This window comes from Siniperca chuatsi, linkage group LG18, assembly GCF_020085105.1.
Source record: "Siniperca chuatsi isolate FFG_IHB_CAS linkage group LG18, ASM2008510v1, whole genome shotgun sequence".
Taxonomy (NCBI): Eukaryota; Metazoa; Chordata; class Actinopteri; order Centrarchiformes; family Sinipercidae; genus Siniperca; species Siniperca chuatsi.
In genome coordinates this window covers 5,476,595-5,494,731 of record NC_058059.1, presented here as the reverse complement: position 1 = coordinate 5,494,731, position 18,137 = coordinate 5,476,595, and the positions used below count along the sequence as shown (strand labels likewise).

The 18,137-nt window shown below is 39.5% G+C and overlaps 2 protein-coding genes across 4 annotated transcripts; both read left to right on the top strand.

Annotated features, from left to right (window-relative positions):
- Positions 1–207: 207 nt before the first annotated feature.
- Positions 208–5,358, top strand: LOC122865609 (lysosomal membrane ascorbate-dependent ferrireductase CYB561A3-like). 2 transcript variants are annotated; one of them, XM_044174288.1, is made up of 6 exons: positions 208–345; positions 2,313–2,501; positions 3,845–4,053; positions 4,184–4,338; positions 4,531–4,687; positions 4,958–5,358. In XM_044174288.1, the coding sequence occupies exons 2-6, from the start codon at positions 2,315–2,317 to the stop codon at positions 4,982–4,984; spliced, it is 735 nt and encodes a 244-aa protein (XP_044030223.1). In that variant the 5' UTR covers positions 208–345; positions 2,313–2,314; the 3' UTR covers positions 4,985–5,358. The 2 variants fall into 2 exon arrangements, with proteins under 2 accessions (XP_044030223.1, XP_044030222.1); XM_044174287.1 differs by lacking the exon at positions 208–345 and adding an exon at positions 796–1,456.
- Positions 5,359–6,390: 1,032 nt separating this feature from the next.
- Positions 6,391–18,041, top strand: trappc13 (trafficking protein particle complex subunit 13). Of its 2 annotated transcripts, XM_044174281.1 has the most exons (13): positions 6,391–6,547; positions 9,774–9,842; positions 12,593–12,692; positions 12,793–12,877; positions 12,981–13,108; positions 13,281–13,353; positions 13,720–13,764; positions 14,231–14,248; positions 16,641–16,774; positions 16,884–17,082; positions 17,186–17,286; positions 17,405–17,552; positions 17,644–18,041. In XM_044174281.1, the coding sequence occupies exons 1-13, from the start codon at positions 6,502–6,504 to the stop codon at positions 17,749–17,751; spliced, it is 1,254 nt and encodes a 417-aa protein (XP_044030216.1). In that variant the 5' UTR covers positions 6,391–6,501; the 3' UTR covers positions 17,752–18,041. The 2 variants fall into 2 exon arrangements, with proteins under 2 accessions (XP_044030216.1, XP_044030217.1); XM_044174282.1 differs by lacking the exon at positions 14,231–14,248.
- The last annotated feature ends 96 nt before the right edge of the window (positions 18,042–18,137 follow it).

Sequence of the window (18,137 nt, the reverse complement as noted above, 5' to 3'; positions counted from 1 at the left end):
TCTCCTGCATTTGCATTCGTCATTACAAAGCAAAATGAGATTACACATTCATGCAGTGTCACTCCGCTTGCGTGACTGGCCCTCTGTGATCATCTGCTTTGGTCCAGATCTCAGGATTGTTGCTACACAGTGAACCTTTTATTCATACTGGAGGTCTGTGTTACAGCTGGTATGCCGGACAACAGGGAAAAGACACAAGCGCAGACAAACTAGGCAGAGCAGGTGAAGTTCAATGATATTTCATGAAAACTTAGTATTGAGGCAGGCAGAGAACAAAGGTTGAGGGGCAAACAAATCCGAAAGAGAAGGCGAAATAAAACAACTAAAGGCAGCTGAGAAGTCCAGGTAAGAAGTCAACCAAAACTGGGAAACCACAGGACTAGGAAACAAACACGGGGCACATGATACAAAGACGATCTGACACCGAACAAAGCAAACACACAGATTTTAATACACTCAGGTAGGGGAGACGAGACACGGGTGAAACTGATCAGATAGTCAAAAATGGCAGGAAAAGCAAACAGAGAGGAAGTAAAACTACACGACACATGAGGGAAGAACTCTTACCAAAATAAAACAGGAAATAGTGGAACATAGACCCTCAAACCATGACAGTCTGTGGTAAATTACATGACATGCTAAGGGGTCTCGATCACCCACGTGGTTGTTTTCAAAAAGAAAAAAATCTTCATCACGCCTTACTTTGTGGCTCAGTCAACAAGTTCATGCATGCAATACAGCATGTTATTGGTCTGCTTGAAAGGAAGTTATGTAAAACATATTAGTGATGGCTCATGCTTACTACACTTCATACATAAGTCATTGTCGAGTTAAATAGTGTGAAACCATATGGCTTTACAGTTCATGAAAATCTTGTGTAGTTTAATCCTCCTAAGTTTAATACCTAATTAGATCGAGCAGCTGTAATTAGTGCTACTTCCGGTTAAAGTTTTTTTGAAGTATTTTGTAAAAGCTTGACCTCACCTTACTTCTACCTTAACTCTGTGCTATATAAATATGTCTTATTAACATTTTAATGTTACAGTCAGGTTGCTTTGTAATAAGATCAATAGTCCATGGCAAATCAACATGACCAAGCAAAAAGTGACAAGTTATGAAACCTGAAATCTGTTTTGTAATCCTTTTTTTTTTTTTTTACACTGAACAGTATAATGCAGGGAAAATTGTTTCTTTTTTTCCGTGTCACAACCATCTGTCATAACATACCTCGCCCCACTAAAACCATCCCTCCCTTAACCACCAGACTTATTTAAAATCAGACACAATTCCTGATGAATGCGACTGTAACAGCCTAAGATCATCTCCAAATGACTGGATGTAAAACAGACGGCAAAACAACAGGAAATCTGATGTTACGGTTGGGGTTTGGGAACATCTTTAACTAGAAAGAGAGTAAAGAGGCAGGATTCAGTTGAGGGACAGAAACACTCGTCTGGTGAGTATGAATCATGAAATGGATAGTTTGTTTTAGAAAAGTTACGCTCGGTATCATAGGAAGAATATGTAATGGCAAAGGTATTATATTTTTCTGTGTGCATTGAGGAATGGTGGGACGTAACAGTACTTTTATGCAAGTACTGCACTGAAGCACAATTTTGAGGTACTTGAGCTTTTCCATTTAATGCTCCTTTATACTTCAATTTCACTACAATTCAGAGGTAAACATTGCACTGCAGAGCTTTAGTTACTAATTTCTTTACTCATTAAGATTTTTCATATAAAGCATATGATCACCTTTTCAATTAAAATACATCTGCTCCCTGCTAAAATCTCATTCTTCTCAAGTCATTTGAGTCTATAATTGAGTCACTAAAGGTGCATACTGGACTAACAATACAGTTAAAGTAAAATATTTTCACTCATTTTAAGAAAATAAGGTTTTTAGGACCCAATTATAACCAGAATTGTCATTATAAGAGTGGGGCTTTTGCAATGTTAGAGAGTGAACTACCCAACAGTATATGAAGTAGTTAAAATTAGCCTCACCTCCTCCAGCACTGTAATCTATATGTAACACTATGAAATGAACTATTCTACAGTCGTTTTACTTTTAATAGTACATTTTGCTTAAAATACTTTTATTTAAGTAGGATTTTTAATGCAGGACCTTTGCTTTTACATTGTTGTATTATAACTTTTACTCAAGTAAAGGGTGTGTAGACTTCTTGTGCCACATATTCAATACAGAAACCTTTTCTTTTGGCACACATTTACATTCAAACACTCACATAAACTCACTATGTCCTACTCATGACACAATACCTTATACCCCCTCCCTCTCAAACTCACAGATATGAGGCCGTCTGTGTTTTTCTATGTCACCTACGTGCTGTGCCTGTGTTTGGGCCTGCTCTGTCTGCTGTTTGTGAGCTGCTGGAGGTCACACTGGCGAGGCGGTTTCTCCTGGGATGGTACAGCTCAGCAGTTCAACTGGCATCCTGTCCTCATGGTGTCTGGGCTGCTGGTTCTGTACGGCAATGGTTAGTTACTGTACTGTAGTAATGGCAATCTTTTTACAACACTGCGGTGTATACACTCAGTTGCCAGTTTATTAGGTACACCTAGTTTATGATGTTCTGGTTTTGTTTAAACTGTTTTAGAGAGGTGTTGATTCAGTTCTATGATTCATCATTTTGGAGAATGTTTGTGGTGCTGTTGAACTGTACTGCATTATACAGAGAGGTGTCTCTGTTATTAAGCCTTCTCTCATTGATATAAATTGGTTGGACAAAATAATAGAAAAGAAAGTATGGCCTTAGCTATCCTCAAATAAAATGCAATCAGGCCCTTTACTATCGACCACTGCAATCTTGGAAGGAAAAATAAATGGGGTTGCTGTTATTGGTGGATCATTTGTGTACCACTGACCACACAATAATAAAATATCGGCCTTAAAGGGGCACTCCACCAATTTTACACACGGAGATCAGTTTACTTGTCACTTGTGGCTCTGAAGGGAGCTTTCCAAAGTCTGAGAAATTTACCCAAATGATGTCATCAGCTTTTTCTTGGCTTGGGTTTGAAACTTAAAATCTTTAGCAGAAAGCCTGCGTTACAAACGGGAGGTGTGTGGTTTGAAAGATGTGGCCATTTTGCCAGACAGGGAGAGTCTAACAAAAGATGCTATTGTGTTGCATTATGAGAATTTTGGAATCCAGTGCTGAAAGTCAGGATATCTCCGCCTGCAGCACTGATTTTGACCATTCTTTTTTATCTGTCTCCAGTGAGTTCCCTAACTTTGCGAAAGTGGAGTATCCCTTTAACACTTGGGGGTGAAAAACTCTTAGAAATTCTTATTAACAGCTACATTTCAGTACATTTTTATTTGTGCAATTGTGAGCTCCCTATACACAGTAGATACACGGGTGTATGAATACACTGTACACACATATTACACTAAAACCAATCTGAATGAAAGTTAGTTAGGTTTTGATTAGTAATGTAACATTCTTTCTAAAAGATGTCTTAGCTGAAATTATTTTACTGCGGCTGACTGAGCCTGGAGGTATTGTCACTCACTGAGAGTGATGAAACCTAGTGGATTTTAGTATTATTTTAATTAGACATTATAATACCCAGAAAACTGAAATGAATCAATGCAGAACCTAAACTTATTACATTTTTTGCTGGATGAGTGCATCAACTAGATGATTTGAATGTAAAATGTTAGTGAAAATATCATCTGACTCATCAGTTGTATCCTAAAATGATGATACCAATATCAACTAATTATTCAGCAGTTTAAATGAAAAGCAGAAGATAGCAGATTATGAATAAGACATGCGGTGTTTACGTAATTTATTTATCAACTCTGTGTCTGCAGCGGTTGTTGTGTATCGTGTACCGTTCACCTGGAAGCAGAAGAAGCACACCTGGAAGCTGGTGCATGCTGGGCTGATGCTTTTGGCTCTGCTTCTGTCCGTCCTGGGCCTGTGTGCTGTGTTTGACTTCCACAGAGGCGTCCACATCCCTGACCTGTACTCTCTGCACAGCTGGGTGGGCATCTGTACTGTGGTAATGTTTACATTCCAGGTACGTATGTCATGAACATCTCCTATTGTTCTAAAAAAACACATAAGGTATTATATTATTAAATATACTTGAGGAAACTAAGGAAACACTGAATCATTCCCTTCCTGTCATTTCACCATGCTGCTGATAGTTGGTGCTTGGTCTGGCTGGCTTCTTGCTTCCTTGTTCTCCGCTGTGGTTCCGTAGCACCCTGAAACCTGTCCATATCTGGATGGGAAAAGCAATCTTGATCCTCAGTCTGACCTCCTGCATCAGTGGTATCAATGAGAATCTGCTCCTTACTCTGTAAGTGCTCAAATATCCAACAGACGACAACCCAATGTCTTCTTTATTTCAGTAGGAAAACAGCCAATCTTACACAACATTAACAAAATGTGCATGCATGATGCTGGAGTTGTTGCACTAGAAATCAGTATGCCAAAAAATCAATCATGCAAGAAATGTAACTTATGAATTTAATTTCTCCATCTGCTGTAGTAATGGAACAAATGGTGAACCTTACAACTCACTGCCTATGGAAGCAAAGTTTGCAAATTCCCTCGGCATCCTCATTGTGGCCTTTGGATTGTTTGTCTTTGGCATCCTGTCCATAAACAAATGGCAGAGGCCGGAAACAGATCGTGAAAATGTTCATGTGAGTATGGATGCCACAACAGTGATCATATTACTGTTGATCAATGCCACTAAAAGAGATCCTTTTGGTTTGAACTGACATTGATGTGAATTACATATTTACATATTTAAGTAGTCAAACCAAACATGTCACTGGTATAAAACATGTTGTTTTTTTCAGCCAATATTCATTCATATTAACTGTACTTCAAGTTTTCATGACTGGTTCATTCTGTATCAGTATTTTAACTCTCTGTGTGAAATAATAATCTAGATGTAATTTTACTTACAGCTTCTGCTGACTGAAGACAGCACATGAAAACACTTGATACACTGCAGGAAACATCAGCGTGCCATGACACAGGTTTTCATTCCAACCGGATGAAAACTGCACTGGATTTCACTGATTAATATGTTTACAAAGAATATACGAAAACCTTGTTTTACTGTTAAAAACTGATTGATGACTTTCCATTTTGTTTGAATGTTGTTTGAAGTTTTGTTGAAAGAACTATTGCTGACTTGTGATGACCTATGTAAAAGCAACATCTAGTGAATCTTTCTCTTATGCAGAGCTGAATTAAGTTTTTTCAGTGACAGAAATGCATGTTCAGTATCATTGTGACAGCTTCACAAAAAGGCTTGTATCTCTAATGTCCAACATATGGTTTGTTATAGAGGTTGAAACAATAAATAAACATAAATAATAAATAAACTGACCTACAGAGTTATAACCTACAACACTTGCATTGTCACCAATCACATCACAGGAGGGAATTTCAAGGAATACATTATTTAGTTTTGGTCAGCAGCGTGTCTTCTTCTTCTTCATCATCTTCCCTAGTCATCTTCTTCAGGAGATTCTTCCACAGTTTATTCAACAAAACTTAGAATATAAGGACAGAATAAATAACTATTAAACATAGGGATTATGAAACTACAAAAAGCTGTAAAAGAAGTGTTAGAATACACTCAGATTTTGCTGGCAGCTCTGAGATGTTACACTATATGACGACCTGCTGCTGAGCTTTCTGGAGTGCTTCATCTCCACCACCACAACTCCGGTGAGGATGTTTCATACTAGGCCCTCCTTGAAATTATCTTTGCTGCTATTGGCCCGCAGGTGAGGATTTCATTTTATCTGATGGATTAATTAAGTAATAGAGTTGTGTGGTATTTTATTACAATGTATAGGCAATTAGAATTCTCCGCGGGTCATTTTGGTTGTCATTACAGATAATGTAAGTCACTTTTGTTATTAAACTGATGAACGAAAGCTGCAGTGTTATTATAGCCTAGTGTTTTACAGGCCCAGACCACTAGAGGTCAGTATAGTGCAGCAGTGACTCCTCAGGAACATGGATCTTGTGGATTCACATGGAAATGTATAGTATTTCCACACACTGGACAGTCAGGATCACCTTTTAGCTATACCTGAAGTTTTTACAGTTTGACAGGTTGACATACTCTTGTCAACATTACAAATGTCTACAAAAATAATCAAGACAAAGCTTTTTACAAAGCTGTCAACAAGCTCACTTTCTGTGTTGTAATTAGTGTACGCTAAATGGTGTTAACATGCCTGGTGTGGAACCTTCTGTAAAAAAAAAATGCGGCGACATAAAAGAAAAGAAAATAGAAGAACAAACAATTCTCTATTCTTGTAGCACCTATCACGGACTGTGAGAGGCAGTATTACATCTAAAGAGCGTCCTTAATTAAAAGACGAAGAAGAAACGCGCTTCCTGTAAGGTCAAAGTTCACCAGCTAGCTTGTCACAACAACCAGCTAGCATAGTAGCTAACATCATCCGAAAGGGCAAGTTTCTCTGTTAAAATGGATGTAAATCAGGCGAAACAGGAACACCTACTTGCATTAAAAGGTATTTTATCGTCATTACAACAACAAATAGATAGTGACTCCAGACGTTGTTTTAGGGGGTAAATAGAAGAGTTAAATGTTTCAGTGTGCTAGGCTGTTGTCATTTGTTGTTGCTGTAAGATGCTACTAACGCTAGCTAAGACAGTATCAGACTTTTACATTTGGTAATATGCAATCAAGACTGTTTGTGACAGTGCTGCTCTTGTCTGTATTTGACCTCAAAGCTGAAATTGAAAGACAGTGTAGCAATATATTCTACCAAGAATTATGTCAGCTAGCTAAGTTGTTGCAGTTGTGTTGTTAGCTAATTTAGCTAAGTAACTTAACGTGTGTTTCCTGATGAGTGGATTATGCCATGAAAAACTCAATGGCTTTATTATCTTTGGCCAGCTGTTATGTCTGTTATCTGTCTGAATTTGTTCTTGTCACTGTACGTGGAGAGTTACTGACGGTCAAATTATGTGACAGCTACTAAACTTGATTCTGTTTCTGATGATTTTTTACCCATTAAAAGTTGTCAATATCAGAATCAGAATCAGAATCAGAAATACTTTATTGATCCCCGTAGGGAAACTCTTTGTTGCAGTAGCTCGTCTTTACGTCAGTGCACACAGGAGAAAGTACTAGAAAAAATAAACACTATAAACAGGTCAAAAATAAATTAAGTATCCTGTCGGTATAAGTATAAGATAAACTAAGTGTCAAGTACCAAGTGGGTTTACTGGTTGGTGATGAAAGTACAATCTAAAATACAATGTAACTCCTTATGTAATAAATAATATTAATAAGCGGAGGTGCATGTACTGTCGAAGAGTAATTGAGGTATATAGTTTCAGTAGCAATAAATAAGAAAAAACTAACAGGGGGAAAACTAATATTGCACGGAGGTATTACACAGAATATTGCACAATTTATTAATTATGGCGGAGATGTAATGCTCAATGTCCAGTTTAGTGACCTAGGGTCAAACAGACTAACCCTTAGAGGGAGGAGTTAAATAGTTTGATGGCCACAGGCAGGAATGACTTCCTGTGGCGCTCTGTGGTGCTTTTTGGAGGGATGAGTCTTCCGCTGAAGCTGCTCCTTTGCATGGCCAGCACGTCATGGAGCGGGTGGGAGACACTGTCCAAGATGGCATGTAGTTTGGCCAGCATCCTCCTCTCTGACACCACTGCCAGAGAGTCCAGCTCCACCCCACAATGTCACTGGCCTTGCGGATCAGTTTATTGAGTCTGTTGGCGTCCCGCTACCTTTAGCCTGCTGCCCCAGCATGCAACAGCATACAGGATAGCACTGGCCACCACAGACTCATAGAACATCTTCAGCATCGTCCGGCAGATGTTGAAGGACCTCAGCCTCCTCAGAAAATAGAGGCGGCTCTGGCCCTTCCTATAAACAGCCTGAGTGTTCTTGGTCCAGTCCAGTTTGTTGTCTAAGTGTACTCCCAGGTACTTGTAGTCCTCCACAATGTCCACACTGACCCCCTGGATGGAAACCGGGGTCACTGGTGCCTTGGCCCTCCGTAGATCTACAACCAGCTCCTTTGACTTTGTCGCATTGAGCTGCAGATGGTTCTGCTCGCACCATGAAACAAAGTTACCCACCACAGCCCTGTACTCCGTCTCATCACCACCGCCGACACATCCCACCACAGCAGAGTCATCAGAAAACTTCTGAAGGTGGCAGGACTCTGTGTGGTAGCTGAAGTCTGTGGTGTAGATGGTGAAGAGGAAGGGAGAGAGGACGGTCCCCTGAGGGGCCCCAGTATTGCTGACCACGCTGTCTGACACACAGTGCTGCAGGCGCACGTGCTGTGGTCTGCCAGTCAGGTAGTCCACAATCCAGGACACAAGGGGGGCATCCACCTGCATCGCTGCCAGCTTCTCCCCAGCAGGGCAGGCCGGATGGTGTTGAAAGCACTGGAGAAGTCAAAAACATGATCCTCACCGTGCTTGCCGGCCTGTCCAGGTGGGTGTGGATGCGGTTAAGCAGGTAGATGATGGCGTCCTCAACTCCCAGCCGGGGCTGGTAGGCGAACTGAAGGGGGTCCAGGAGGGGTCTGACCATGGGCCGCAGCTGTTCCAGCACTAGTCTCTCCAGGGTCTTCATTATGTGGGAGGTCAGTGCCACCGGTCTGTAGTCCTTGGAGCCACTGGGGCGTGGCATCTTCGGCACAGGAACGAGGCAAGATGTCTTCCACAGAATGGGGACCCTTTGAAGACTCAGGCTCAGGTTGAAGGCATGCTGAAGGACTCCACAAAGCTGGGGGGCACAGGCTTTTAGCACCCCGGGGCTAACGCCATCGGGGCCTGCAGCCTTGTTTGAGTGGAGCCTCATCAGCTGTCCTCTCACCTGGTCAGCAGTCAGGCACACAGCAGAAGTTACAGGTGGGGAGGGGGAGTCGTCAGTCTGGAGAGGGCCGTTAGCCTGATGGGGAGGGGGGAGCAGAGTACTCAGAGGAGCTTGAGGGCCGACAGCAGCTGAGCTAGAGGGGCGATGAGCAGGAGCCGGTGTGTTGAATCTGTTAAAGAACAGATTCAGTTCGTTGGCCCTGTCCAAGCTGCCTTCAACTCCTCTGCTGCCAGTCGGTCTGAAGCCAGTGATGGTCTTCATGCCGCTCCAGACCTCCCTCATATTGTTCTGCTGGAGTTTCCGCTCCAGCTTCCTCCTGTACTTCTCCTTGGCTTCCCTGATTTTCACCTTCAGGTCAGCCTGGATTGCCCTCACCTCCTCCCTATTACCATCAGTAAAGGCCCTCCTCTTGGCATTCAAATATGGTTAAATTATAAGATACAGTATATACTGACCCCAGAACTTGCTTTGGAAATATGGATCCAGTGCACAAGCTTGTTGTTACTTGTTGTAAGCTGACAGCTGTTCAAATGTTCCTGTTAGACCAGTAAAACATAGTTTAAATCGAATGACTAACCAGTCAACCATCCACCCTTTCAGATACTTGTCATTTCTGGTTCACCTAGAAAACAAATTTTGCGTTGAAACATTTAAACTAAATAGATTTATTGCAATACAACAGAGTTTATTTATGCATTACAACCAAAGACTACAACTTATGATGGAATGAAAACGTGCATGCCCTTGGCTCATTACAGGGCGATTGCTAATGAACACTGAAGTTATTGGCACTAGGATATGCTCAACTGAGTGGTAACACAATAACTAACCTACTTGTGTGTCCAGTCACTAACCAATGTCACTTTACTTTACAGTGATGCGGTTAACAAAACCGACACTCTTCACAAACTTGCCAGTGACATGTGAAGATCGAGATCTGCCAGGTAAGCCTGTTTTAGTTCGTTTTCAGAACAGGGTTATTGCTGTTTGCAGGGTTACCACCAACTACAGACAATAGGAGGTATGATGCCTGTGTTAGCAAATGGCCTATTTAGTGTCTCCTTTATCTGTATTTTTTATTTAACATTGCACATTTTAGGATCAGGATCATATGTCTGTGGATCTTTTCACTTTGTATTGCTGTGGATTTGCTGATTTCTCCACTTGATCAGAATCAGAATCAGAAATTTGTTATTTCAGTATCTGTTAGCTGAGATGTGGACACAGCAGTCTGATCCATGCCACACAGAGCACCTTGATATTGTCAGGAAATTAATAATTATTCTACTGTTGACGGATCAAATGTAGCAGCAGCCAGCACACGGGATGGGAGGCTTTGAGAATACCCATGAAACCATTAAAATTATCGAACCAAAACATTTGCGGAGTTTGGTTGTATAAGTTCATTAAATAGCTGGTGAATCATTTTAAGATTCATTGTTGGATCAAGTAACTTGCATGTCTTCGGACTGTGGGAGGAAACCGGAGCACCTGTTGGAAACCCAAGCAGACACGGGGAGAGCATGCAAACTCCACACAGAAAGGCTCCAGTCAGTCGGGTCAGGTTCAAACCTTGGATCTTTTTCCTGTGAGGCAACAGTGCTGATAACTGAGCCACTGTGCTGCCTTTGTTAATAATGTCAGTTTGTTGATTACAGGGGAGAAAACGTTAGCATAACAATCCTGCGTCTGTAGTATCATTTCTTGCTGTTTTTGTTCTGTAGATTGTAGAGATTCAGTCAAGTCTTAGCATGACAGCTACAAAATAAATCTATTTTTGGAGGTTTCCAAACAACCTAGTTTTCTATTTCTTTATTATCAATTGTGAGTTTTTACATGTATGTACAACACAAAGTAGTTTAAAAGAACCCAAGAGACTTTTCAGGCTCTTCAGTCACGCTCTGTTCCAGTGACTTCAGTCCATGACTGTGACTGAGAAACTGACAGTCAGGCTTTGTAAAGTTGCTTCAGAACACCAATGTTAACTCATAATATTAATGCTTCGACTTTTGAGAAGTTCATGTCACCATTTCATAATAATGTGCACAATGTAAGGCAACATAAGAACTGAGACCAGGCTTACAGTAAGTGGATGTCTTGCTTCCACTTTTTGGGTCTCCGACAACATAGCTTCTGCTTTTCTGGAGTGTTCCTCTCCAAAATAAAACTTTCAACCAATAGCTAACAGTCTCTGTGGTTGCATCAGGATTTAACAAACATCCCACTCAAGACAGCAGACAACACTTCCATGTTTGTTAAAATATTTATTTGAAGGAACAATAGCATATATCTTAATGTTATAAAACCTCATTAAAGAGGTCAACCGGGAATGCAGGAAATGAACAGAAAGTGCATTCCTGCTTTTAGTCTATGCCTGCAATAATGAGCTATAATAATTGTGCTAAAATTATGTAATAATGTTAAATTAGTTGCCTGTAATGTAGCGTTTTTGAAATTGTTGTTTTTGAAGTTGCTGTATTTGTAATTTATTTACTTCTACAAAGTTCTACATATATTTTATGATAAAATGTCATGTACTGTACAATCTAGTAGCGGAATGAGAAACAGACAAAATGTAATGAAATTAGCCCATTTCATATACATTTTGAACTGCATTTAGCATTTGCTTTAGATCCAGTGTACATCTATATTATAGATCTACAGTCTCAGATCCTGCTCCCAAATTTAGATGGCAACCCTGCTGAGAGTTTCAGTGTTTGTTTTCCCCTCTGTCAGACTACAGCTCAGAGAAATGTGTTCGCTGCACTGGTAACTCAACTCCATATAAACCATAAATCAGGTTGACACTTCTAGGTAGGATCACTATTAATGTAAGAGTAGCAATGAAGTGACAGCTGATCTTAAAGTTCACAAAGATGAATTAGGTGAACTTGACATTAGAAACACAAAACCATTTTGTTTTTGCTATCATGTTCCAACTTTAACTCCTGCACTGACTGACTGACTGCACTTATTGTTGTTAATTACAGAGGTAGATGTATTATTAGGAGTCATAATAGTAGTTGCAGTAGTATGAGTAGTATTATTAATATTAGTCAGTGAGCTGATAACAGCATAAGAGGCCAACTTGTTGGACAGAAGGACAGAAATTTGAATCCAATGAAAACCCTTCTGGTTCAGACTGCTTTGAAACCGGATCTTCAAAGATCCTTTCTCTCTGTGATCCTCCCTGCAGTGCACATAATACTCTAACATTTTTATAAAACCTTACTGTGTCAAAACAGTGTCTACATCTCATATATCTACACAGTCCACAGGTTTTACTGACTTTGATTTTGGCAGTTAATGGAAACAAATTCAAGTTTAATTTTAGTTAAAAATTTGCTACAAATTGCGTATGATTACATATGGAATATTTTTAATGTTGTAGTTAACGCAAGCAGCATTGTTCTGGAATTAACCTCTATGTTTTGAGAAATCATCTAGGTGTATATAATTGTTATTATAGTAATAAAATATGTGTGCACACTATTTGTTTGTTAGTTAAATTACTTCTTTTATACAGGTGTTTGTTTCTTCCTGGCCCAGAGATAATTAGCTGTGCATTGCAACAAACCTTTTGTGTTTTGTCATGTCTCATGTGTGCTCCAGCTCTCAGTAGAACACGAGCCAAATTCATTAACAGATGTTACATAATACATTACACATACTTTTTGTGTTTTTGCCTCTATAGGGGATTTGTTTGGTCAACTTATGAGGGAGGACCCCTCCACCATCAAAGGTGCAGAGACTTTAATGCTCGGAGAGATGCTTACATTACCACAGAACTTTGGGTAAAAAACTCTCATTTGCTGTTGGAGAATTAAACAATTAACACTAAGTACTTTTTGTGGAGCAAACTCTTTGACTTTTCCACGTCTTTGCATTACACAGAAATATTTTCCTTGGTGAGACCTTCTCCAGTTACATAAGTGTGCACAATGACAGCAACCAAGTTGTGAAGGACATTCTTGTGAAGGTAGTTTAAAAAAAAAAAAAAAAAAAAAGACATACCTTTCCAACACACTTAACACTCCTGTGTAACCCATAATCGTCCTGTTGGGTAATGTGATCCTCTGCAGGCTGATCTACAGACCAGCTCACAGAGGCTCAACCTCTCGGCATCAAACTCTGCAGTAGCAGAACTCAAACCTGAACACTGTATTGATGATGTTATCCACCACGAAGTCAAAGAAATTGGAACACATATGTGAGTGTTTTTCCTACACTAAATACACTATTTATTTTGTTATAGCGCCCTATTGTGCTGCCAAAACCCAGTCCCTCCAACTGACCAAATCAGGGAAGCAATCTTTACATGGATAAAAATTCTTACATGTGTTTTTAATTTAAATGTTTATTTCCTCTCTTTCAATTTCCAGCTTAGTTTGTGCCGTCAGTTACACCACTCAGTATGGGGAGAAGCTCTATTTTCGGAAGTTCTTCAAATTCCAGGTGAGTTATATTTGAGCGTTCTCATAAGATGACAGTGTGGTAAACTCATGTGTAAGCTTGGAGGAAACCTGAGAAATGTCACAGGTCTACAACAGAGCAAACGCAATTACCATCCTAGCTATGGATTTGGTGTCTCGTAGTCTTCGGCCCTCAGTTTGTGAACTAAAAGTAACCCTATATCCTTCCCTTTAGAAACATTTTCAGACAGACCTGTATTATCCCTCAGATTTCCCTTTCTTCCTTTTCTTACCTGAAGATTTCCAGTCTGATTAGACATTTTTGCGTAGAAATATATTTTTTTTCTGCCGAATGGAGGTACAGTGTGAGAAAACTACAGCGTTCAGTTTGCAATCTATTTTCAATCAGGTTTTGAAGCCACTGGATGTAAAGACAAAGTTCTACAATGCAGAGGTAAGTTAGCCACTCTCAAATACCATCACCAGCATAATATAAAGTGCCGCTGTCAACATACAAACTCGTACCTTACACCACGTCGTTCTGCAAATAGAAAAACTGTAATGTTTGACATGCAAGTTCTTACTGTAGCATATATAACATGCTTCATATCATATTTCATTTCATAGATAGGAACATTTCCAGATGCTAATAGGGGCAGTTAGTATAAGACTGGAAAACCCTTGTACCTCCAGAAAAGTCAAGTTAACAGAAAAGTATTGTACTTTTCCTGCTGTAAAATCTTACTGTTTTAAGAGCTGGAGATCAAGCGTTTTCCTCATAGAGGCAAAAAGCTTTTTCCTTTTTCTCATTTTCATACCAATAGCTTTTTATATTAGCGGTATGCAAATATTCGTTGTCATCGTCTTTGGCATTTAACTTCATTTGTTTATTATGTCTTGTATTTTATTTTCTCCATTAGAGTGACCTCAGTTCTGTGGTAATTGTTTCTTCTGTTCTCATCGCTGAACGTTAGCTTCTCTTAATCCTTTTGGTGCAGCAGACTTTGTCTTTCTGGGGCCAATAGAAAGGTGCAAAGTAGAACAATGGAAAGTAATGTATGAATAATAAAATGCCTGCTAGATTTTTAAAGATAAACAAGTGACGTACCTACATTCATTTAACATTTTAGTCCTTGACATTGAACTTTCCATAATTTTTATTTTGCCCTTTCTTTGGACGCTCATGCTTTCTTGCAAACTCATCCTGCACAGGGCTTGGACTTTTTCATTGAAGTGTGTGGTGTCAAATTGTGGCGGGTGGGGATTGCATTGATTATACAATTTATCATCATTGGGGCTTATGAGTGTGCACTACTATGATTGTTCTCATTTTCTATTTGTCAAGTTGTAAATGATTGCAGACATGAATGATGGTGCTCAAATGCTTTTGAATCTCATTGTTAACTTTTGTATTGCTGGGTTGAAGGTTACAGTCTGATGGAACAGGCCAATTAAGGTCTTATTGTCAGTAATTAAAAAAAACAAAATGACTTCAATCATTTACCATTGGGTCATAATTGCTTTGGAGTCAATGAAACAAATATATTTGATTATATGTAATGAAATGTTAGGTTTCAGGTGTTGGTTGGAATGGCTTTGCATGGAACAGAGACGCTAAGCTCTGTGATTTAACATTAACCTCCTTCAGAATGGTTCATGGTCAGTTCTTATATTATGAATTGCAGGCATGAACTAATCTCTGCTTCTCTGTCATTGTATCTTACTGTATAGTAGAGGTTGCACTGGAAGTTTGACAGTTAAAGACCTCTGAGTGTTACTTTTCCAAAGCATCAACTAGTTGCCTATATAAAAACAAGAATGACAATCCTTTACAAGCACCATGTCAAGGCATGTAAGATTTGAGTTGTGAGAGGCCTTTACACATTTTTTTATCGTTTAGCCAAGGTTAGATATTGTTTAAGTCATTTTATGATAAGAAAGTCATTATTATAACATTCATTTTATGTACAAGTAAGTTACTTTAATATTAATAACTGATACACACATTGTCCGTATGGGTATTAGTCATTGGTTATCAGTAATAAATGTAGTGAATTAGAAATATTTTAGAACAGAGACTGTAATACCAATGCTGTTCATCTCTGCAAAGGCCTTTGCTCTGCTGCTGTCATGGTGGCATTTACATTCATCTAGATATGTTTGTCATATTTTTGAATAAATAAAACCACCTCGCTCGGGAGCAGCGTGTCTGAAGTGTATTGGGGAGCTGCTTTCGGGACTGTCATGATCCTTTTTCAGATATTTGTAAGTCTGTTGATTCCACAACAAACTGATAAAGGTGACTGGAGAGCAGAACGATAATTCAATTCCTCTTAAAGGCTGTGATGCAGATGACATGGCTAAAAACACACACTGGTAAAAATCAGTCATTGTGCAACCCCTACTGTATATCCGCTGGTCAGCACTTGTACTAACAATGTCCTCTAAGGTACACTGAGCAAACTTAATAGAATTAAATTAATGTTATTAATGTTTATATGTTTAATGTTTGTCTTCTCTGGTTGATAAATGTTATTTATTACATGACTCTCACATCACCTAAAGAGTAGCTTGAGGGATATGTTCACATTTTTTCAAGTCTATCTCAAAACATTACTCACATGCCCATGTGCACATTAAAAGAGTTACAGCTGTTTGTAATCATTCCTCCTGTTCATACTGGCCTCAAAAAGACCCTTTCCTGATGTGTCTCCAATGGAAGTGATGGGGGACAAAAACCACAGTTCTCTTTTTGTGCAAAAAGGCTTTCTTAAGTTCAGCTGAAGCTAATATAAGCCTTCAGCAGTCTGAATTAGTCAAATCAAGTGGGTATTTTTCAAAGTTATCGACTTTAGTACAAAATTTCTCCTTTTTGATCCCCCCGTCAGTTTTCTTGCAGAGCTGCTGCGGAGGGATAGTAAACTTCATACTAAAAACACTAACTTTGGAAGATGCCCATTTGTTTTGTCCAACTCCGAATACTGCAGCCTCATATTAGCTTTGGTTATTGTAATGTTTAGAATGCATTTTTTTGGGTTGTGGATATTGTCCCCCATCGAAATCTTGTTAGGAAGGTATCTCTTCATGTCAAATAAGGACAGGATGAAAAAGGACAGCAACCAGTAATTCTTGAAATATGGGCATGTGAATAAGACAGACTTGAAAAAATGTGAACCTATCCTTGCAGGCAGTAGGATTTTGCACAAGCCTAACCCCTCTTAATACCTAATGACAAAGTTGATGTGTTGCTCAGTTCGCCTTGGAGATTATGTAATTGTACTTAATTGTGAGCAACAAATGTTGATTTGACTCCTGGCTTCTCCGCTCCAGACAGATGAAGTGTTCCTGGAGGCTCAGATCCAGAACATCACCACCTCAGCAATGTTCATGGAGAAGGTCTCTCTAGAGCCCTCCATGATGTACAACGTTACAGAGCTCAACACGGTCGCATGTGGAGATCAAGGGTAAAAGCACTGTTTAGCTTCTTGTTGTGATGTAATTGCAAAAAGGTGAATGGTGGTATTTGCTGTCAGCTTTTACACTTGACTCTCACCTCTAACTTTTCCCCACCAGAGAGTCCACTTTTGGGAAAATGTCCTACCTGCAGCCCATGGACACACGGCAGTACCTGTACTGCCTGAAGCCAAAGCCGGAGTATGCGGAGAAGGCCGGCGTCATCAAGGGTGTGACGGTGATAGGCAAGCTTGACATCGTATGGAAGACCAATCTCGGGGAGAGAGGGAGGCTACAGACCAGTCAGCTGCAAAGAATGGTATTAAGATATTCTTTTTATGTGTACGCTATTGCCAAAATCAAAGGATCTCATTTTTTTATCCTCTTGTGTTGTTATGGTTCTCTCCTTGAATGTCCTCCAGGCTCCAGGGTATGGAGATATCAGACTGTCTTTAGAGATGATTCCTGACACTGTCAACCTTGAGGAACCTTTTGACATTATCTGTAAAATCACCAACTGCAGGTAAAAATCCCCAGTTCAAAAGTTGTCTTGTTCCATACGAGACAAACGTCAATACTATTTAATCATTAACCAATTATTGAATCATAAAGCAGCTTTTTCTGTGACCTTCGTGTTGTAGCGAAAGAACCATGGACCTGGAGCTGGAGATGTGTAACACCAGGTCGATCCACTGGTGTGGCGTATCAGGGCGACAGCTGGGGAAACTTAGTCCTGGTGCCTTCCTCTCTCTGCCCCTCATACTCCTCTCATCTGTCCAGGGTCTGCAGGTATGATCCAAACTTTTAGGAAAACTGTTGGTTGATATCCTCATGCTGTTCTTGCTTACTAATGTCATGTCCTTCACCTCTTTGTTTTTAGAGTATTTCCGGATTGAGACTCACAGATACATTTCTGAAGAGGACGTACGAATATGATGACATTGCACAAGTGTGTGTGGTCTGCCCGTATATGAGCAATGAGAGCTAGACATTTTATTTACCTTTTTGCATTTTAGATATGAATGGACCTGGACCAACAGTGGAATACTGCACATAACGCTGACATTTCACTCTTTTTGCAACCTGAGGGGATAAAACTGTATTTTAAAATGAATTGTGAATAATATAAATCACTTTCTTTGAAAATAATGACGTTAATGTGCATAGATGTTAATAAAATCTGTGTAATCTTTGATTCTATTGCTTTTCAAAACATATTTCATGGTGTCCGTGGTGGATTTTGACATTAAAAGTACTCCCAGAGACAATATAAGAGAATACTGAATTTATTGTCATTTTTAAAGACTTAAAAATTAACGGAAAGGAACCTTTTGTATACTGCACTGAGCATATTTTCTTCAAATGTGTTGATTA

Excerpts from the sequence above, each read along its gene's own strand:
- LOC122865609 (XM_044174288.1), top strand. The coding sequence starts at position 2,315 with ATGAGGCCGTCTGTGTTTTTCTATGTCACCTACGTGCTGTGCCTGTGT. Across the intron at positions 2,502-3,844 it reads GCTGGTTCTGTACGGCAATG|CGGTTGTTGTGTATCGTGTA; the intron begins GTTAGTTACTGT and ends CTGTGTCTGCAG. Across the intron at positions 4,054-4,183 it reads TGGTAATGTTTACATTCCAG|TTGGTGCTTGGTCTGGCTGG; the intron begins GTACGTATGTCA and ends TGCTGCTGATAG.
- trappc13 (XM_044174281.1), top strand. The coding sequence starts at position 6,502 with ATGGATGTAAATCAGGCGAAACAGGAACACCTACTTGCATTAAAAG. Across the intron at positions 6,548-9,773 it reads ACACCTACTTGCATTAAAAG|TGATGCGGTTAACAAAACCG; the intron begins GTATTTTATCGT and ends TTTACTTTACAG. Across the intron at positions 17,083-17,185 it reads CCAGTCAGCTGCAAAGAATG|GCTCCAGGGTATGGAGATAT; the intron begins GTATTAAGATAT and ends AATGTCCTCCAG.